The 17293-nt window shown below is 38.1% G+C and overlaps 1 protein-coding gene across 4 annotated transcripts in view; it reads right to left on the bottom strand.

Annotated features, from left to right (window-relative positions):
- Positions 1-2322: 2322 nt before the first annotated feature.
- The window catches only part of ppp1r16b (protein phosphatase 1, regulatory subunit 16B), an 86421-nt gene continuing 71450 nt past the window's right edge, over positions 2323-17293 (bottom strand). For all 4 annotated transcript variants that reach the window (XM_008408446.3, XM_008408447.3, XM_081606998.1 and 1 more), the window contains exons 6-11: positions 11612-11736; positions 7221-7349; positions 7058-7133; positions 6733-6862; positions 6474-6609; positions 2323-5557 (exon numbers count right to left, since the gene is read on the bottom strand). In XM_008408446.3, the coding sequence (XP_008406668.1) occupies positions 5084-5557; positions 6474-6609; positions 6733-6862; positions 7058-7133; positions 7221-7349; positions 11612-11736 (1070 nt within the window). In that variant the 3' untranslated portion in view covers positions 2323-5083. The remainder of the gene's footprint in view (positions 5558-6473; positions 6610-6732; positions 6863-7057; positions 7134-7220; positions 7350-11611; positions 11737-17293) is intronic.

Below are 17293 nucleotides of genomic sequence, written 5' to 3'. Positions count from 1 at the left end.
AACTTCTGAAAATGTTTATTTATTTATTTTTTTTACTGTCAGTGATTCATTTCATAACTATTTACTGCAAACAAAAGGGAAATAAGCTCAGAACTGTTTATGATGATTCCAGCCTACGAATAATGCATTTAGCTGTTGGCCTAAATGCACCAGATTTAAAGATGATTGTGGTCATAACATGCTGACACAGGATGGTAGGTCACTGTGGTTGCTCCTCTGTTTTCTTTGGAATGCAATTTCTAAACACCAGCAACCTTATGATGTCTTGAAAAGGACAAGTTTACACATGATGTCTGTGCTGTACTGTTTACTATACTAATGAACTCTTTGGTTTGATTTTGGCAATAAAACCAGAATTGTTGGGCAGCTAAAATTCCCAGTAAAATGGTTGGAAACAGCACTTAATAAAATAATAATAATTTTAAAAAAATCAAGGGGGAAATCTGGTCAAGTTTTGACCAGATTTCATTTACCAGACGTTTTGGCTAATTTACAGAAAAATAAACTGCTAGACACCATTCCTATGGGACATTCTTCGTCTCTACTAAAACACTGATAATACCAGGAGTTCTTTTTCCTTTGTATGCTACTTGATCATGATTTTCTGTTTCAACACAGAACTACAAACAAACATGTCGACTTTCATATTTGCCTGTTATTTTTTGAGTTGTGCCTAGGCAACATGCAGGAAATTCAACAGCAGTAAAGTCAATCCAAGTTACAGAAAAACTGTAATTGATTCAACTTCAATCAAATTTTCAAACAATGCCTTCAAAACTAAAAATTGTGGTGCAGTATATTTCTCATACATCATATGTATATATACAAGATACAATTATTTTGTCATGTTCTTTTATATTTATAATATAAGTATGACTTTTTGGTGCAGCAAAACACACATTCAACCCTACATATCTCTGATACTCTAGTGCCAGATTAAGTGTCATATTTTATAGAAATGTAAACAGCAGCTCTGCTAACATTAAATTCAAATATTTCAAAGGAAATAAATAAAGTCAGGATTACCAAATATGATTAGAATAGAAAAAACATAGCTAAAAAATTTACAGAAAAATAATAATATTAAAATGTGCAAAAAGTAACCAAAATTGATAAACTAGTGCAGATAAAACTAGAATTAACAGTGAGGGGAAATGGAGGGATTTTAATTGAACAACAGTCTGAGTTGGTCAAACCGACAACCGTAAGCGATTTCACAGATATGTAGGAACCACCCAAAGAGCTCTGGCACCTCTGATTTTGGGTCTGGATCTGAAAATGTTCAACGGTGTCTGATTTCTACCATTGCTTAGTTGTAGGCTTCACTGCAACACATCTGTGAGCGTTTCTCTGTCTTCTTTCAGCATCCCTCCTTTTATAAACCCCAATGAATGGTTGGTATGCTTTTGTAACGCTGCTTCTGGATTCAATCCTTGCTTTTCAATGAAGCGGACAGAAGAACCGGGATCAGAGCCAGCTGGCCTGGATTCGGTATTGCTTAGGCACATTAGCAAAGACAGGCAACATGAGGGAGGTTAATGCAGTCCAGAACCTGAGTTTTCAGCACCATTGTTCTCCACTCAGTCTTTATGTTGTGCGTACACTTACTGTCCACTGAGAGGGCTACGGATGAAAAGGGGAGTTCTCTGTTCATTTGCTCTAACAACATCACAGACTGTAAGCTGATATAGATGTTTGACAAATGAGTTTTGGGTTTTTTCCATTGCTTCCTTTATTCAAATCCTTGAGCTGCCTGAAAGGCCACTGTTAATGAGCGTATACTGTCACACTCATTTACAACTAGTAGCAGAAGCACAAAGGCTGAGAACAAATACAAAAATGTTTACGTGTGTTGTTTTCAACCATCCATGTCATTTTCCTCTGCTGTCAAACCATCACGATTCTGAGCTATTATTTCTGTACTCATGTTGTAATAAATCTGATTGGGAGAAAAAGTTTGGATTTTTTTCCCCCCTATTAAGTGTCTTGAGAAAATATTTGCTGGAAATTGGCAAAAGGTAGATTGATAGATGAACTGAATTAAATTGGAATAGAGGATAATCAGAAAAAAAGATGAAAAGAGAAATTATTAAATGAGCGGCCAACGTTTGGCGAAGACCCCAACAGCTGTGCGTAAAGAAAAGAGACACAATCACTTCTTGTTGCACAACAGAAGACCGTTGTAGAATGGATAATGCTGGCATCCAAGGGTGAAAACTACAGATATATTTATAAAAAGTACTGTTTATGAGTACTATTTTAACCTAACGCTAGAAGAAAACCTAATTGACAATATTTGTTTTTTTACCATTTCAGACACCATTTAAAGTTCTCAAAATATACAATTTATTCAAAATATGTTAATGCAGCCATCAATATATTCCAGTAATTACAAAATCAGTAGTTTTTGTTCATTTCATCCTTAAAGACAACAGGGATTGCAGGAAAGAACAAGCATTAATTCATGGACAATTTAACAGATTCTGATCCCTTACTTCTTATAATATTGCTTTATAAAGTCAAAACTCAGACTTTAAAAAAATAATAATACGTGTACTCAGTTTAACAGTTTGGAGAAGCTCAAGTGTCATTGTATCTCAGGTGACATACATTTTAGCCAATAATTTTCAATCTACAGTCACTAAAAAAATTTACTTTTAGAACAATCCAATTAAAAAAAAGATGCTTTGTTGAATCAGAAAAATGATTCAGACTGACTGATTTTTTTAAAAAACAACCAACAGGCCTAAAAAAAATTTAACGTTTTAGATAATGCAAAAAAATTGATCTCAGGTTTGAGAGCCAACTAGGTGCATGCAACAGATTTATAACTACTGGATGACTTAAAAAAAGGGAGCTAGAATGTTTTCTGCATTCCAACCATGAATGTGCAGACATTGTTTATTAAGACAGGTGACTGTATCAGTTCCCCAACAGCAACAACACAGACATATAAAGGCAAACCATGAAAACAGATCCAGGAACACGGACACAAACATATTTATGCACTCATCTGTACACTTATAGAACACTGTACAGGTAATTATAATGGGGAAAACAAAAGAGCATCATGGGTAAACGTAATTAAAAAAGGGGTGGCCATGAAAGACAAACTAATCCTTAATTCTCCAAACCTTAATGCATTTTGTTTTCAACTCAGCAAAGAGTCTTTGGCACAATCGAAACAGAGAGGCTGTAGGAGATCAAAAGGATTAGTTGAGCATGTTTGGAAATACAGATTCTGAGAAGTAAGTAAGAAGGGTGGTACTATTTTTCAGTTTATTGTGAATATGACCTTTCAACAGCTTTTCATCATTGTGTTGGCAACACACACCGATGTGTGTTGCCCATGAACACACATCGGTGTGTGTTCATGAAACCCATATACTTAAACCAATGCATACTAGTTCATGTTTCTTTTTAGTAGTTTCATGAATTATAAAAATAAACTGAAAAATATTTTTATTTTCATAAAACCTTATAGAACAAAAATGATAGACATCTGCTTTATTTTGTATCTGAAAAGTCAGGTACAAAACAATCAACGCCATAAAGGTGAAAAATGGAAAAGAGGCAAAATGACCAGCATCTAGTGACATTGCCATCATGTTGACAGTTATTGAACCATATACAAACAAATTACATAAAGGAAATTTGGCATTATTTATGGCAATAAAAAAATAAAAAACAGTGTTTGGTCTTCCAGTGGTAGTATATATTCATGTGCCATCTGATAGATGGATGCATGCTTGTTATGTGGAGAAGGGCAAGGACTGTATTTCCAAAAATGCTGCACTATTCCTTTACTTTCATGTCTTATTTTAACTAGAAAGTTGATATTTTGAATTTGAACCATTATTGGGAGTTCTAATGACAGCATTGGCTTTTGAAAACTCTTACAATAATTCACCACAATCTCTAATAACAAAAATACAATAACTGGCAGACAGAGGAGCCACACAATGGCTACCAGAAAAAAACCCCAAAAAAACGATAAAAACAAATAACACTGTTATTTGTTGAGACACAAACAGTACCCCACCCTAACGAGACAAGTTTGTATTTAACAACATGTACAGACGTCGGACATCAACTTATGTCTCTTCATCATCAGATTTTTTTTTTCTTTCCGTGTCAAAAGGTGCTCATCTCATACTGCATTCACACTCTCCACATATCCAAATAATAAATACACTCAACTTTAAAGAGCCATAATGTTTTTACACATTAATCTCATAAATAAGGAAATGTACAGCAACCAAGTTTGTTTAAATTATCTATGGGGGTGAGCACAAAGTGGATTATAAAAAATACACAGCATGATCTGTCAGTTAAGGGGTCATATAAGAGGACGGTGAAGGGTAGCCAACATGTTATTCTGACATTTATAAACAGTGCAGGTGATTTACGTTTGTTATCCACTGTGAAATACACTTTTTCCATTAGTTAACACTGTTTTCTGGTATGTATTCCCTTTAACAGTTTAAATGCAAACGAGACTTAAAGACGTCATGCTACGTTTCGCTGTTCCTCAACAACCTTCCTTTAACCCTCCAGTATGATGTTCCTGCACATTCAGAAATGACAAAAACTAGTGAAAAAGGCAGAGTGATGCAGTTGAACTGTCAATTTGTACTGCATGAAAATGATTATTGACCTGATAGCAATCAGTTTACTGAAAAAAACCCCAAAAGGAGCCGTTTCCAGCTCAGTTTGAGGGCGGAACATGCATCATGTTGGGGAATGTCTCTACTCCACTGCATCAAGACTTTTGACATGATTTAAAAAAAACAAAAAACCCAATCTTGGTGAATCTACCAAAGTACTCAGGCCCATTGAACCAGTATCTCCTGTACCTCTGAACTTCATCCAAACAACTCGACTCTGCTCTTTTCCTGCTTCGAGCAGGATCTCTCTGACCGCAAGAGAACTTGCACAGAATGGAAGTGCAACTTTTCTGGACCGAGTTTAAAGTGGACAGAGAACAGGATGTTAAAAACAGGATTACTCTTTGTTTTCTTCCTTCCTCTCCTCCTTTCCTCTTTACTTTTTCTGTTTCGTCAACAGTCACATGATCAAGAGGCTACGACACGCAGCAGCAGGTCCGCGCCTTCGGCTGCTCCTCCTCCAAGGGCTGTTTGAATTTGAGGAGGGGAGGATCGCCGCTGGCTGGCGTGTAGTAAACTGCGTTGCCGTTGGAAGAGACCAGTGGCATCCGAGGGTCCTCAGAGTAAAATTTGGCATCAGAGAAGGAGTCTGTGGAGCCGTTGCCAAGGTGGCCGTTGAACAAAGGGTGATTCAACAGTTTGGCTGCTGCCCTCTGCTTCTTTAACTCCGACAAAGTCTGAGCGCGCTCCTTCGGCGCAACGTCCTCCTGCGAAGGCTGGGAAGTGACGGCCGCGCCCTGACTGGGCGTCGGTGTGCTGCCATTGGAGGGCGGTTGAGGTGGCGTGGACGTCGTGGTTGTGATGAGGCCATTCTGTTTGCCACTGCCATCTTTGAGGATGGCGGGTGTCTTGGGCTTGTCTGGCAGCTCCATAGCTACGACAGGCGTCACCTGCAGAATGTCGATAATGGTTATTATGGTCTTATGTGCCATTTAGTCTATTCACGCCACTTGAGCTTTTTCATATTTCATTACTTTGCAGCCATAAACTGTAGTGTATTTTATCAGGACTTTGCCTGATAGACCAACACAAAGTAAAACATAATGATGAGGTGGAAAGAAAGAAATATGGTTTTCAACATTTTGTACAAACAAAAGTCGAAAAAAAATGCTATTTTGTTCTGGACTTGTTTTAATCTAAGCCATTCCTTTGTAGCTCTGACTCTATCCATGGTTGCTGTCCTGCTAAAAGTCAACCTCCTCTCCATATCAAAATCTCCAAATCAAACACAGATGAACATAATTTCCTAATTAGGTTACTTCTGAATGGTTGCACTAGATTTTATTTAGCTGTATCAGAATAAAGGGGGATAAACACAAGTGCCCCACACCTTTTTCAGATGTTCATGTTTCAAAAATCAACCATTTTTCTTCGGACGCAATTATGCACTTGATCTTGTCCAGGGGAAGTCAACTACAAATACTAGAAATCAAATTTATTATGTATTTATTTATACAATGTACTTATTTTGTAGAAAATGCAGCTGTTCATAAAACGTTTTAAAAAGAGACATAAAATACAAATATTTTAAGCGACCATGGTTCACGTTTATTAACAACTTTTTTGAGCACCTTGCAGAAAATTCCCCTTCAGTTCATGACTGAGTATTTTTAGCATGTTTTGTTTTTCCATTGTGGGTTTCCTCCTGTGTGGCTGTCGGAGGAAGTCTTTATCTCTTGACATACCAACAGTCAACCTGACATTTATGACAGATGGTTATCCTTTTTGCCGTTTAAAAATCACTAATTTTAACATGAGGGAAAAATACACCACAATAATTAGCTTCTTAGTGGAACAACTTCCCACCTGATTATTCTCCTGATCAGACTCTTTCTCCTTCTCCTCCTCCTCTCTCCCTCCCCTCCACACGATGGCCTCAGTTTCGTACTCCTTGCGACACAAGTTGTGTCTGTCTGACAAACTAGCTCGCCGCACCACTTTTCTGTAAACACAGACGAAGTTACAATAAATAAAAAAAAACAGAAAGTCACGTTTATCTTCCAACTAAAATCAAACCCAAACCATGCCGTAGCAGGCTTTAGAACCAGCAGAGGGCAGTACTCACCCACGACTGCCTGCGCTGGAGGTTCTCCTGCACAGTGAGGTCTTGTGTTTGAGCTGAGACTTCATGATGGTGTCATGCTTGTGTTTCAGGTCCAGCAGGATGGCTCTGAACTCCTCATCCTCACACAGATCTTAAGTGGCAAAGATGAAGCACACTGTATGTCAGCTTGGGTAGGGACATGAGATTAGTTAAGATTAATGCAACAAACAGCAAGGAAAAGTGTTAGCGTTCCTTAAAACTTTTAAACCAGTTCATAGTGTGAATAGATCCTTTATCTTAAGCATGATGAAGTCCCTGCAGGGATGATTTGTCTTCTTTAACATACCGATGGGTGTCTCCTCTAGGAAGGTCTTAGCACTGAGACTTGCTCCTTGTGACACCAGCAGCTCTGCCACATGCATCTGAAACAACCACCACAGGAGTAAATGCCACTGATGGCTCAATGTGAACGCTTATCTTCTTCGTGCTTCTTGCTGTGTTTGCTTTACCTGACCCCAGCACGCTGCCGCATGGAGGGGCTGCCATCCATCAGAGTCCCTCAGGTCCGCTCGAGCCCCCGCCTCCAGCAGCAGCAGCTCTGCAGCCTGAACGTAGCCGTTTGCTGCTGCGATGTGGAGCTGCAAAGACGGATTATGGATGATTGTGAAATTTCTGTCAAGTGACTTGGATATGCAGCAGATTTGCTCTGGTGTTTATACATTGTGGCTTAAGATTCCACGCACAAAGATTGTTGCAAACTAATCGCTGCGACAGAGTACAAAAATTGCTGGTTTGTAAGTTTGGGTGGTTCATTTTCAATCTAAAAAATATATCAAAAGGTTCTACAATAGGTGTTGAGTAAAGCAACAAAAATTAAATCAGTTATTGTTAGGAGCTTATCTGCGGTCATTATGTTTCCTGTTTTGCTGGTTGCCATCAGGAATCACTAAAACATCCATTGAATTCAAAACTCTTCTCATGAGACATTAGAAAAACATTTTATAGCCGTGCAAAAATGTTCAGAAACTATGTGAAGATTAGATTTCAGCTGAAAATAGGTACAGTAAGTCTGTTGTTTGCTTCATTTAATATCCAAAGTTTGTTCACATGGACATGTAAAATTTGTTCAAAAATTTAATGGTTGAAAGTCATGTCTACAAAGAAGAGAATAGTATGAAGTTGGCATATAATCTCCAGATGGTCTCCAGTTCTTCTAATATAAATAACCTGCATCTTTTCTTTGATGCGCCAAGCAGATGAACCAAATCTGTTTATTAATTTCAAAACACCAAACAAACATGGAAGAATATTAAACTAAACAGTTTGGGGTTTTAAGAGAACTGAATTCAGAATTAGTTTATTTAAGATAATACAAATAAAACATTTTTTTTCTGTTTTTCTTCTTAGAGTTTGACTCTGTTGTCCTCTGCAGGTGGCCTCACCTATGCAGGATCAGCTGGTACTATGGAAACAACATGTAAAGCTGACAGAGACATAACATCTCTGTTGGTTTGTTTTTGTGTGTGTATAGATGTCATAACTCTGACATACAGACTCACAGATAAAAGTACTAAACATCTTCAAAGGAGCACTTTAGAGCCCTTTTCTAGACATCAGAGAGGAAAAAGTCTAATTTGACCTTATAGATCATGCTTTTGGATTTGCAATCTCTGTACATGGATATACTAAACCTGTAATAAAGACACGATGTCAAGAACACACAATGTAATTTAGTCACTACATGCCAACGTGCATGTAAAATAGAAAATTTAAAAGCAAGTTCTTTCTTTGGCTTTTTATTATTTTTTGTCCCGAGTATCAACTCAGGCTCAACTCATTTTAAACCTGCACTGAAGTTATCCTAAAACCCAAAAACGGCACCTGGTGCCAGATGGTACCTTCAGAGGAAAAGGAAAAAAAACTAAACAAAAAAAAAAAAAACAAAGGGTCAAATTGAGAAATACCATGTAGTTGAAAAGGGCAAACAGAAGCATGTGAGGAATGTTGGGGTCATCCAGTTCATGGAGAGTTGATCTCTGTCTGCTTTTAGAAATATTGGCCGATGCAGCGAGCGACTGAGACCTCCTGTTTCAAGGAGGTTTATAGAGAGTTTATTATAATTGGAATGAAAAAACACAAGTGATCTGTTATGAACTGTACAGGAAACAGATTTCAGGCTCACGAGAGAGGAGCAGATTAGGTTACGTGTGGTAGTCATTATTCTCATCTCATTCACTGGGATTCTTCCTGTTTAAAGGAGGTGGTTCCTCTCCACTGTCACCACATGCTTGCTCAGGCTGATGGATTACAAAGTGAAAGGCTCAAAGAAATTAGCTGGGCTTCCTCTGGTTTGCGTAACCAACAAGCAATACAAGGATTTATTGCATAAAATGTAACGTGATCTGATTAAATGACTCAGTTGTTCTGCAATTATTTGGACTGATTTGAGTTGAACTAGTATGGTAAAGTGCTTTCAGATGACCTTTATTGTGAATTAGATTTTCATAAATAATTGATGTAAATTATGCTTTTAGTGGAAAAAAGAAGTTAATATTTTTTGCCATTTTCTTTTCTCCTGCTTAATTTTACTTCTCGCACAGAAAAGTTTAAACTTGCTGAATATCCACAATTCATAATTTCTGCTGGGTGCATAGCACTTACCCAAAGATTAAGGGTTACCTTGATTCATGTTTGTAAAGTAGTGATCTAACCCTGTAATTTTGATTCGTAATCAGAAAATGGTTCATAGAAGTGGAAGTACATTCACGGATCTCTATTTTACACTTAATCAGCATAATTTATTCACAAATCTATTGAGTGCAGAGTGATTCTGCACATGAAATCCAGGTAGCAGGTCTCAGTGATCATTAATGGTTACATAAAATAACTTAATAAAGTCTTTGTGGCTCCACAAGGAGCCCTGAAAAATCTTTAAATATCTCAAGCTGTTTAGTGTTTAAGGAGTTGCCAAGACTGTGGAATTGCCTCAAATCTAATAATCAACAAGATAACATGTTTGTTATGCTGGCATGGGTGAATATAAAAGTGCTCTAATTAGCATCAAAAGATCTTACAAGTTATAAGCTTTTTCCAGCATCCTTTGAATTGTAAAACGCAGTAGTTTTCTGCCCAAAGAAAACAAGATTCAGATTTATACTGCTCATATTGTGGACTCCAAACAAAACAGAAATGTCGCCCTCAGGTTGCCTCCAAATGTTCCTCTGCAGCTATTCTAGTCTTTCCAAAAGATTTTGAGTGTCTCTATAGGAATCTTTGGACAATTTTCTTTAAGAGCATTTGTGAAGTCAGACACTGATGTTGGATGAGAAGGTATGGTTTGCAGTCTCTGCACTAAGTCATCCAAAAGGTCCTATGTTGAGTTGGGATTAGGACTCTGGGCGGACCAGTCAAAGTCCTCCGCGCCACACCGGAACATCCATGTCTTTGTGGAAGTTCATCCTTGTTTTAGCCATGTCAGACCACAAGACATGAACATCACTACTGCTTAAATAAAAAAATTAAATAAACACAAAATGTATTTCACTGAAAAGCAAAAGATTACTGTTGCATAACATTGTAACCAGTTCCCGTTTTTTCCCCCCGTCTTTCCTGCCAGTGATTTTAATAAGGTATGCTCCATTTTGCTTCACCATGTTCAAAAAAAAGATCATCAGGATGCAAGGCAAAGGGATGAGGAGGTCCAACAGACAATCTGTAGTAAGTATAAAAAGCTTAACAAGGTTATTTCGGGATACTACCTTACTTCGCTATTTCCACCCAGTGATCCGTCACCATGTTTCCACATCGCAGCTAAATCCCTGATACGTAATGAAGACTTTATGTAGGTCCCTGACATTACATCCCTCTTAGGAAATTAAATGTAGATGATTCTTTTCATGACCTTTTCAGTGCATCACTGCACTGATCTGCTATGTTGGGGAAGCAGTTAATTCAGTGCCCCTCTTAATACTGAAAAACTGATTTAATGAGTAAATACAGCTTTCTCAGTCTTTATGCCAGAGCACACTTTCTATAAATGGCTAAGCTAGCAGAACGAGTACTGTCAAACTCTGTTCCAAAGAGTCTGTAAGTTATTAATCCACATAACAAGAATGTGTGCACAATGGCCAGTTTTATAATTCATTAACATTAATTTGTTTTATGCTGTATTGAAATGGTCTTACATTGATTATTGACATGCATAGCTTTTTAATGCACCAATTATTGCTTCAAGCTTCTTTACATTGCTCATGTTCACCACCAGATAACCAGTGTATCTGTAGAGGATTTTAAATCTCAGCTGATTCGCCATAAGAAGGTTTTAATGAGCCTCTAATGCCTGATTAGCTCGGAAGGTTTTACAGCCTCCTGAGACGACGCTGTTGAGAATATAATCTTGAAAAGGTTAACGCGTAACGAAGAAATTTGCTGAATATTTATACATATTTTTCTAATCGTCTCTCTGTTGAAGTCCTCTGTGGAGAACTCAATTTGCATCTGCAAAAAAAAATTACACATTTTCTTCAAAACGACAAATTTACAGATTTGTTTTGGTTTGTACTTCAGACAGTCTTTTTCCAGCTGATTTGTTTGCTTATTGGACTATCAGTGTTAGGGAACTTGGATGTGTAACAGCATATTTGGTTTCACACAAATGAACTGATCTAACAGCAAAAGCATTAAAGTACAAAGTAAATGTAAAGAACAAAATAGTCTGAACAAAAGCTTAGGACAAAATGTCTGCCTTAACAGAGGTATAGCTGCGCAATATTAGGAAACATATTTATCGGTTGATGATATCAGTTACTATTATCCCATCTCACTCTTCTTTTCCTAGAAAGATCCATTTCAAAGACAAACCCTCACAGCCAACTAGTTATGCCTTTGAACAACTTCTTACCAGCGTGGCTCCCTGGGAGTCCTGTTGGTTGACCTCGTCTCCTACTCTCATCATCTCCTGGATGTCTCCCATCATCTTCCTCTCTGTGGACGCCCGTGTCTCATTGATCATCTCCTGAGTGATGCCTGTGCAAATTGCAAACAGAAGCATGCTTAATAAAACCAGGAAAACACTACCCTCCAAGCACAGCAGCTATGATTGGCAGTAGCATGTTTTTAAATTAACACAGGATGTTTCTGCGAGCATAAGAAATTGCTCCAGGCCAAATTAAACTGATTTAAAGAGACAGCAGCACACTCTACTTTTTAATGTGCTGCAGGGATGATACAGCAGCTCTAAGAAAAAGAAACATCAAATGTAACTTTTCTTTTAATATTTGAATGGAATAAATGAGTAAACTGTTTACAAAGAGAGGATAATGTGAAAAAAAGGCTTTTAGTTTGAATATTCAAACAAAATTTTACTTTAAGACATGGGTGCATTGTTGCCTTTCATTGGGGAAGTGTATGGAAGACAAACCTGTAAAAATGGCATTCGCTCCAGAAATAAAAAGCAGAAGCCAACAGGTGTCACTTGACCATGCATAGTTTACTGTCAGGGTCTCAGCTCTATGACCTTTCCCATGACACGGACTTGCAGAAGCCCGCACACTCATCTGAGGATCCACCTTCCTACCGAACGGATTTAAAGATAACCCTCTAGTTTATTTCACACTCTTGGCTGCAGCAGGAACCGGCATAAGACTCAGTGAGTGATTGTGAGGAAAGCTTGACTGAATTCACAATCGGAGTCTTAGCGAGAGAAGCATATAAATCAGCGCTTTTTGTTGGTTTCATGTTCCCTCACATTTTCCTTCTTTTATGTTTTCACTTGTACTTGAATTGAAATCTTTCTCTTTAGTAATGTCACAAATTCTGCGTACCTGTTGAGAGATTTGGTCTTTATGAGCCACAGTTTGAAGATGAGAGAAATCTTTTCACTCAAGTAATAAAAGAGGAAACTATTTCTAATTCAAGGACGGATAATGAAAACACAGCGGCTTATAAAAGAAATCTGTTTTTTTTTTTGTTCCTCATGGAACAAAAATGTAGATTGTTGTAAATACATCTACATGATGGGAGCAAATATTTGGATTTTGCCTTTGATTTTGTTCTAATAGATTTCACTACATCCAGTCTGCAATAAACAAAAACTCTGCACGGTAAATTTGACTACAGTTGTATACAATCAGGCTTTTTATTGCAAAAGTATCATATTTTGGTTAATTATCTTATTAAAGATTCAATATATGCTTCACATTGGTACCACTTCTACACAGTTTACCTAAATGATGCACAAATATCACAATGGAATCACCTAAACTTATATACCGATATACCAATACTCTGTTGGCACCGAAGAAGATTCGCTCACCTCATCATGCTGAGTGCTTTAACTGTCAGCAGTCCAAATGTTTTCCAATTAATTCAGCAGGGTTCTTATACACCAGATGGTGAGGCAATCAATACATTTTGACAAAGAAAAAAACTAAAGGTGTCAGACAATAGGCAACTCTCTATCCTTGTGCAGTAGCACAATGTAAATGTTAAATCCTTCACTGAGACAAAGATGGACTATGCAAAATGATGACCAACTTTAAATCATGCACATTACATAGATTTGACTGAATGTGATCCATATCTTTGAGCTCAGATAAAAGTAACACAACTTTACATGATAAGAAAAGAAAACAGTGTGACAGTATATTAAATGTAATATATATATATATATATATATATATATATATATATATATATATTGCACTGCATGCACCCTGTGCAAGCAGTTCAAAACTTTAACATAATATTAAGGATGCACTGCCACCAGTGCCAGGAGTGAAAAATTACTGCTATGAGACTATCAACACTTGAAAAATATGATCTGATAGTACTGCTGCCTTGCAGCCAGAAGGTCCTGGGTTTTAATCTTGGCCTGGGATCTTTTTGCATAGAGTTTGCATGTTCTCCCTGTAATCTGGCTTCCTCTCACAGTCCAAAAACATGATTATTAGAGCAACTAGTTTCTCTAAATTGACACACTTAGGGATCAGTGTGTGTGTGCATGATAGTGGCTGTGATGGACTGGTGACCTATCCTGAATGCCTCTCGCCCAATGACTGTTGGAGATAGGCACAACCTGCAACCCTGCAAGGATAAACGATATAGACAGTTGGGTGGATAGTTATGTGGTCAAGCACTTTGGTGGAAAACCCCGTAAGAGATCCAATAACTATTTTCAGCCCATATTGTGTCTCAAACATAAGATACATGTCTTTACAGCTACACATCTTATGTGTATTTGATAAAAATGTGACTTGCTGATGCCAGTTAAAATTTAATTAAGGAAGAACCAAACCACTCCAGTTGTTTGTGTTGTGGCCGGTCAAGAGGACCATGTCTTCCTCGCAAACAGGTAGAGAGATTGCCTCATTATCACTGCGACTCATTGCAGATCATCTCTTCTCTACAGGGGGAGGATCAAGGCAGAGTCGGATCAGTCGATGCTGCATATTAAGCGCTCTGTGTGTTTGGGACAGGCTGTGTGTGTGTGCCTGTCCCCGCAATGTCTCTGGAGATAGAAGTCTTATTTCCCACCGCTGTGCAGAGAACATTACAAGAGCAATTAGCAGAGCTGGACTCCCTTTGATCAGCGTAATAATCATTCTTCTCACCTACTGTACCGCTATCTGCATTCTGCAGCTCCACTGATCCTTTTGTATGCCGAGAAGCTCATTTTCGAGTGTGTGTTCACCCTCTTCAGACCCCCAGTTTGTTTGTGCTTCCATCACTGGCTCCAAACCAGGATCCAGCCAACACAAGGTGGCATCATGTGCCCCATTTATACGGATAACAGAAAACCAAAGCTATTAACTCAGCTCTTGTTTGCAAGACAGAGCTTATCATAACAGAGTTTTCCTGGCCTTTAATTATCTGAGGGAATATGAAGAAGATTTATGATGCTCCAGCATCCTCCTGCCTCCACACAGTGATGTTTACCACCAACCAGCCCAGTGATTCGTTTACTTGGATGCTGAAGGGCACCTTTGCATCCTTTACAAGCATGCAAACAAGCTAAACAACTTCCCACAGACCTACACGTATGCAGTCATGGTAAAAAAGAAAGTACACTCTACTTATTTTGTGTGTATTCAGGGGTTTTTCCACAAAATCTTCAATTATGTTAGGGTGACGTCTGAGATGTGCAGTTCTGCACACTTGGTTTTGGATTTTAATAATATCAAAACCTAGAGAAGATCAGATAATTTATACATTAAAAGCACAGAACTGACAGAGGGATGACATCTCTTTTTAGTATGACTGTATATCACATAAAAGACACTGGTTAAGCAAAGAAAATGAGCAAAAAAAAGGAGCCGAGGTTCAAAGAAAAACTGAAAAATCTTTAAAAAGCTTGGGGATTACATGAAAATCTCACTCCCTGGAGGCAGTATACAGTATAAAGAAGTTCAAGGTATTGCTTTTCACCCAGTGAAGTAACTGACATTCAGTCTCAAAGTTTATGTCTTTAGTGGCCTTCATTGATTTTATTTGAATTTCAGTGTAGAAGCACATGAAACGTTAAGCTTTCATCACTTTGCAGTGTCAACTAAGATGGTCCTTTTCACCTCTTCTCAGAGCAAACCAACATTTTTCCCTTCAGATTTTAGCAGTCCGCTCTAGAGATGTGATTCCTGCCATATTTCTTACAGTTCTAATCACTGTGTGTGTGAATAAATAAATTTGGATCTCTGTTTTTTGGCAGTCTAAGTTGATTTAATTTTTTTAATTACTGCTATACATATGTGGTTTGTGGAAGAACAGCATGAAAGCCAGATTATAGTATTCAAATGCACTTAGGGAGAAGGACCTTGCCGGTTTGGCTACATGTTCACTGGCTTGATGAAAGTAAAATTAAAATGTTTAGCCATAATAACCATCATCACATTTGGAGGAAAGAGGGAGAGTCTTACAACCTAGGAACATTATAATGTGTGAGCATTTTTGCTGCAGGGATGGCAGCAAAACACTCAGTAAAGCTCAGTCAGACCAGTTCTCTCTGGAGGAACAGGACAAAATTCCAGAAAAGAAACGCAATATCCAAAGCATCTCGCCCAAGTCATATATAAAGGATATTATTTCTTTAAATCACCACCTCCACAGGTTCCTCAGTCGTCCCCAGAACAGAACCAGCCTTCTTTACCAAGCTGCTGAGCATTTTTAAGTCCCTGGTTCTACTGCTGCTGCTCTAACAGGTGATAGCAGAAGATATTACGCTCTCCACAACAGACTTATAGAAGACATGCAGCATCTTGCTGCAGACATGGGAGGATCTAACCTTACCCAAGAAGTAAAGTCTGCTCCATCTCTAATAGACAACTTGTTGCATATCCACTCCGGTCCGTTTTCCAAGTGAACACCAAAGTATTTATACTCCTCCACCAACTTTCCATGATGGAAATGGAGCTCGACATACTCATGTTCCTGAAATCTACAGTCATCTCCTTTGTTTTGTTCACATTTAAAATAATGTGATTGTTCCCACACCATGCCACAGAGCGCTCCACCAACTCTCTGTAGTCAGCTTCTTGATCATTTCTGACAGACCTGATGAATGCAGAGTCATCTGAGTATTTCTACAGGCCACAGGAATCTGTTTTGTACTGGAAGTCTGACATATACAGCGTGAAAAGGAATGACGAGAGTACAGTCCCCTGTGACGCTCCTGCATTTCTGACAACCTGCTTCATTTATTAACCACCAGACATTTTGGCATTGTGGGAATTTATTTAATCCTAGGTAATGTAAAACAGGAAATGCTTAATCTGATTTAATGCTGGTAAGAAAAAGGTTATGTGTCTTTATATGTATTTTATGTAAATATCTAGTTTCAACTGTATTTCAGCAATAGAAAAATAAGAATTCATGACAGACAATCTCAAAATGTATTGCCCTTCAAGCACTAAGATTCCTCTGTTACAACAATGCTTGTAAAGGTCAAATATCCAAATATCTTCAAGTCAGTTTGTGGAGAAAGACAAAGACATTCAGAGATCCTCTTTGGAAGAGGAAACGCTTTTCCCTCACGCCCTATTTCTGCAGTAAACACAACACAACACCATATCCTGCTTACACAAACTCTACATTTACAAGTATTGAAAAAAATAATAATAATTCAGTGTTTACTGGACTTTAAAGGCCAACTATTTCCTGGCGGGTGGCAGGAACGTCTTGCAATCTCCGTTCCTCCAGCAGATGCTCCTCGTTCTGCTCAAGTCCAGCAAGCAACCCAATGGGTTTATTTTTGCTCATTAAACTTACGAAACTCAGCCAAATTGCTAATATATCTACAAAAATGCTAATCTGCTCTTGCAGTGGATTATATTTCAGCAGCCAAAGAACATGTATCAAGTCTTCTTAAATGCAAAAAAAAATCGCTGCCAACAAGATTTTCTTCCTTTACCAGCTGTAGTCACGCATGGCAGTCTGTAAATGTCACTATTTACCCAAGAATAAAAACAAAAACATTGACAAGCTTACTCCAAGCTAAATACAGCCGTATCTCGCCAAAGCACATATTTGAAACACATCACACGCCCCCCTCCTTCATTCTTGCTGATCTGCAGTCTGTTTTGTCAGCACTGCT

Source organism: Poecilia reticulata, chromosome 5 (assembly GCF_904066995.2).
Source record: "Poecilia reticulata chromosome 5, P_reticulata-male-v2, whole genome shotgun sequence".
In the NCBI taxonomy this organism is placed as follows: domain Eukaryota; kingdom Metazoa; phylum Chordata; class Actinopteri; order Cyprinodontiformes; family Poeciliidae; genus Poecilia; species Poecilia reticulata.
This window is presented reverse-complemented; position numbering and strand designations above follow the sequence as displayed.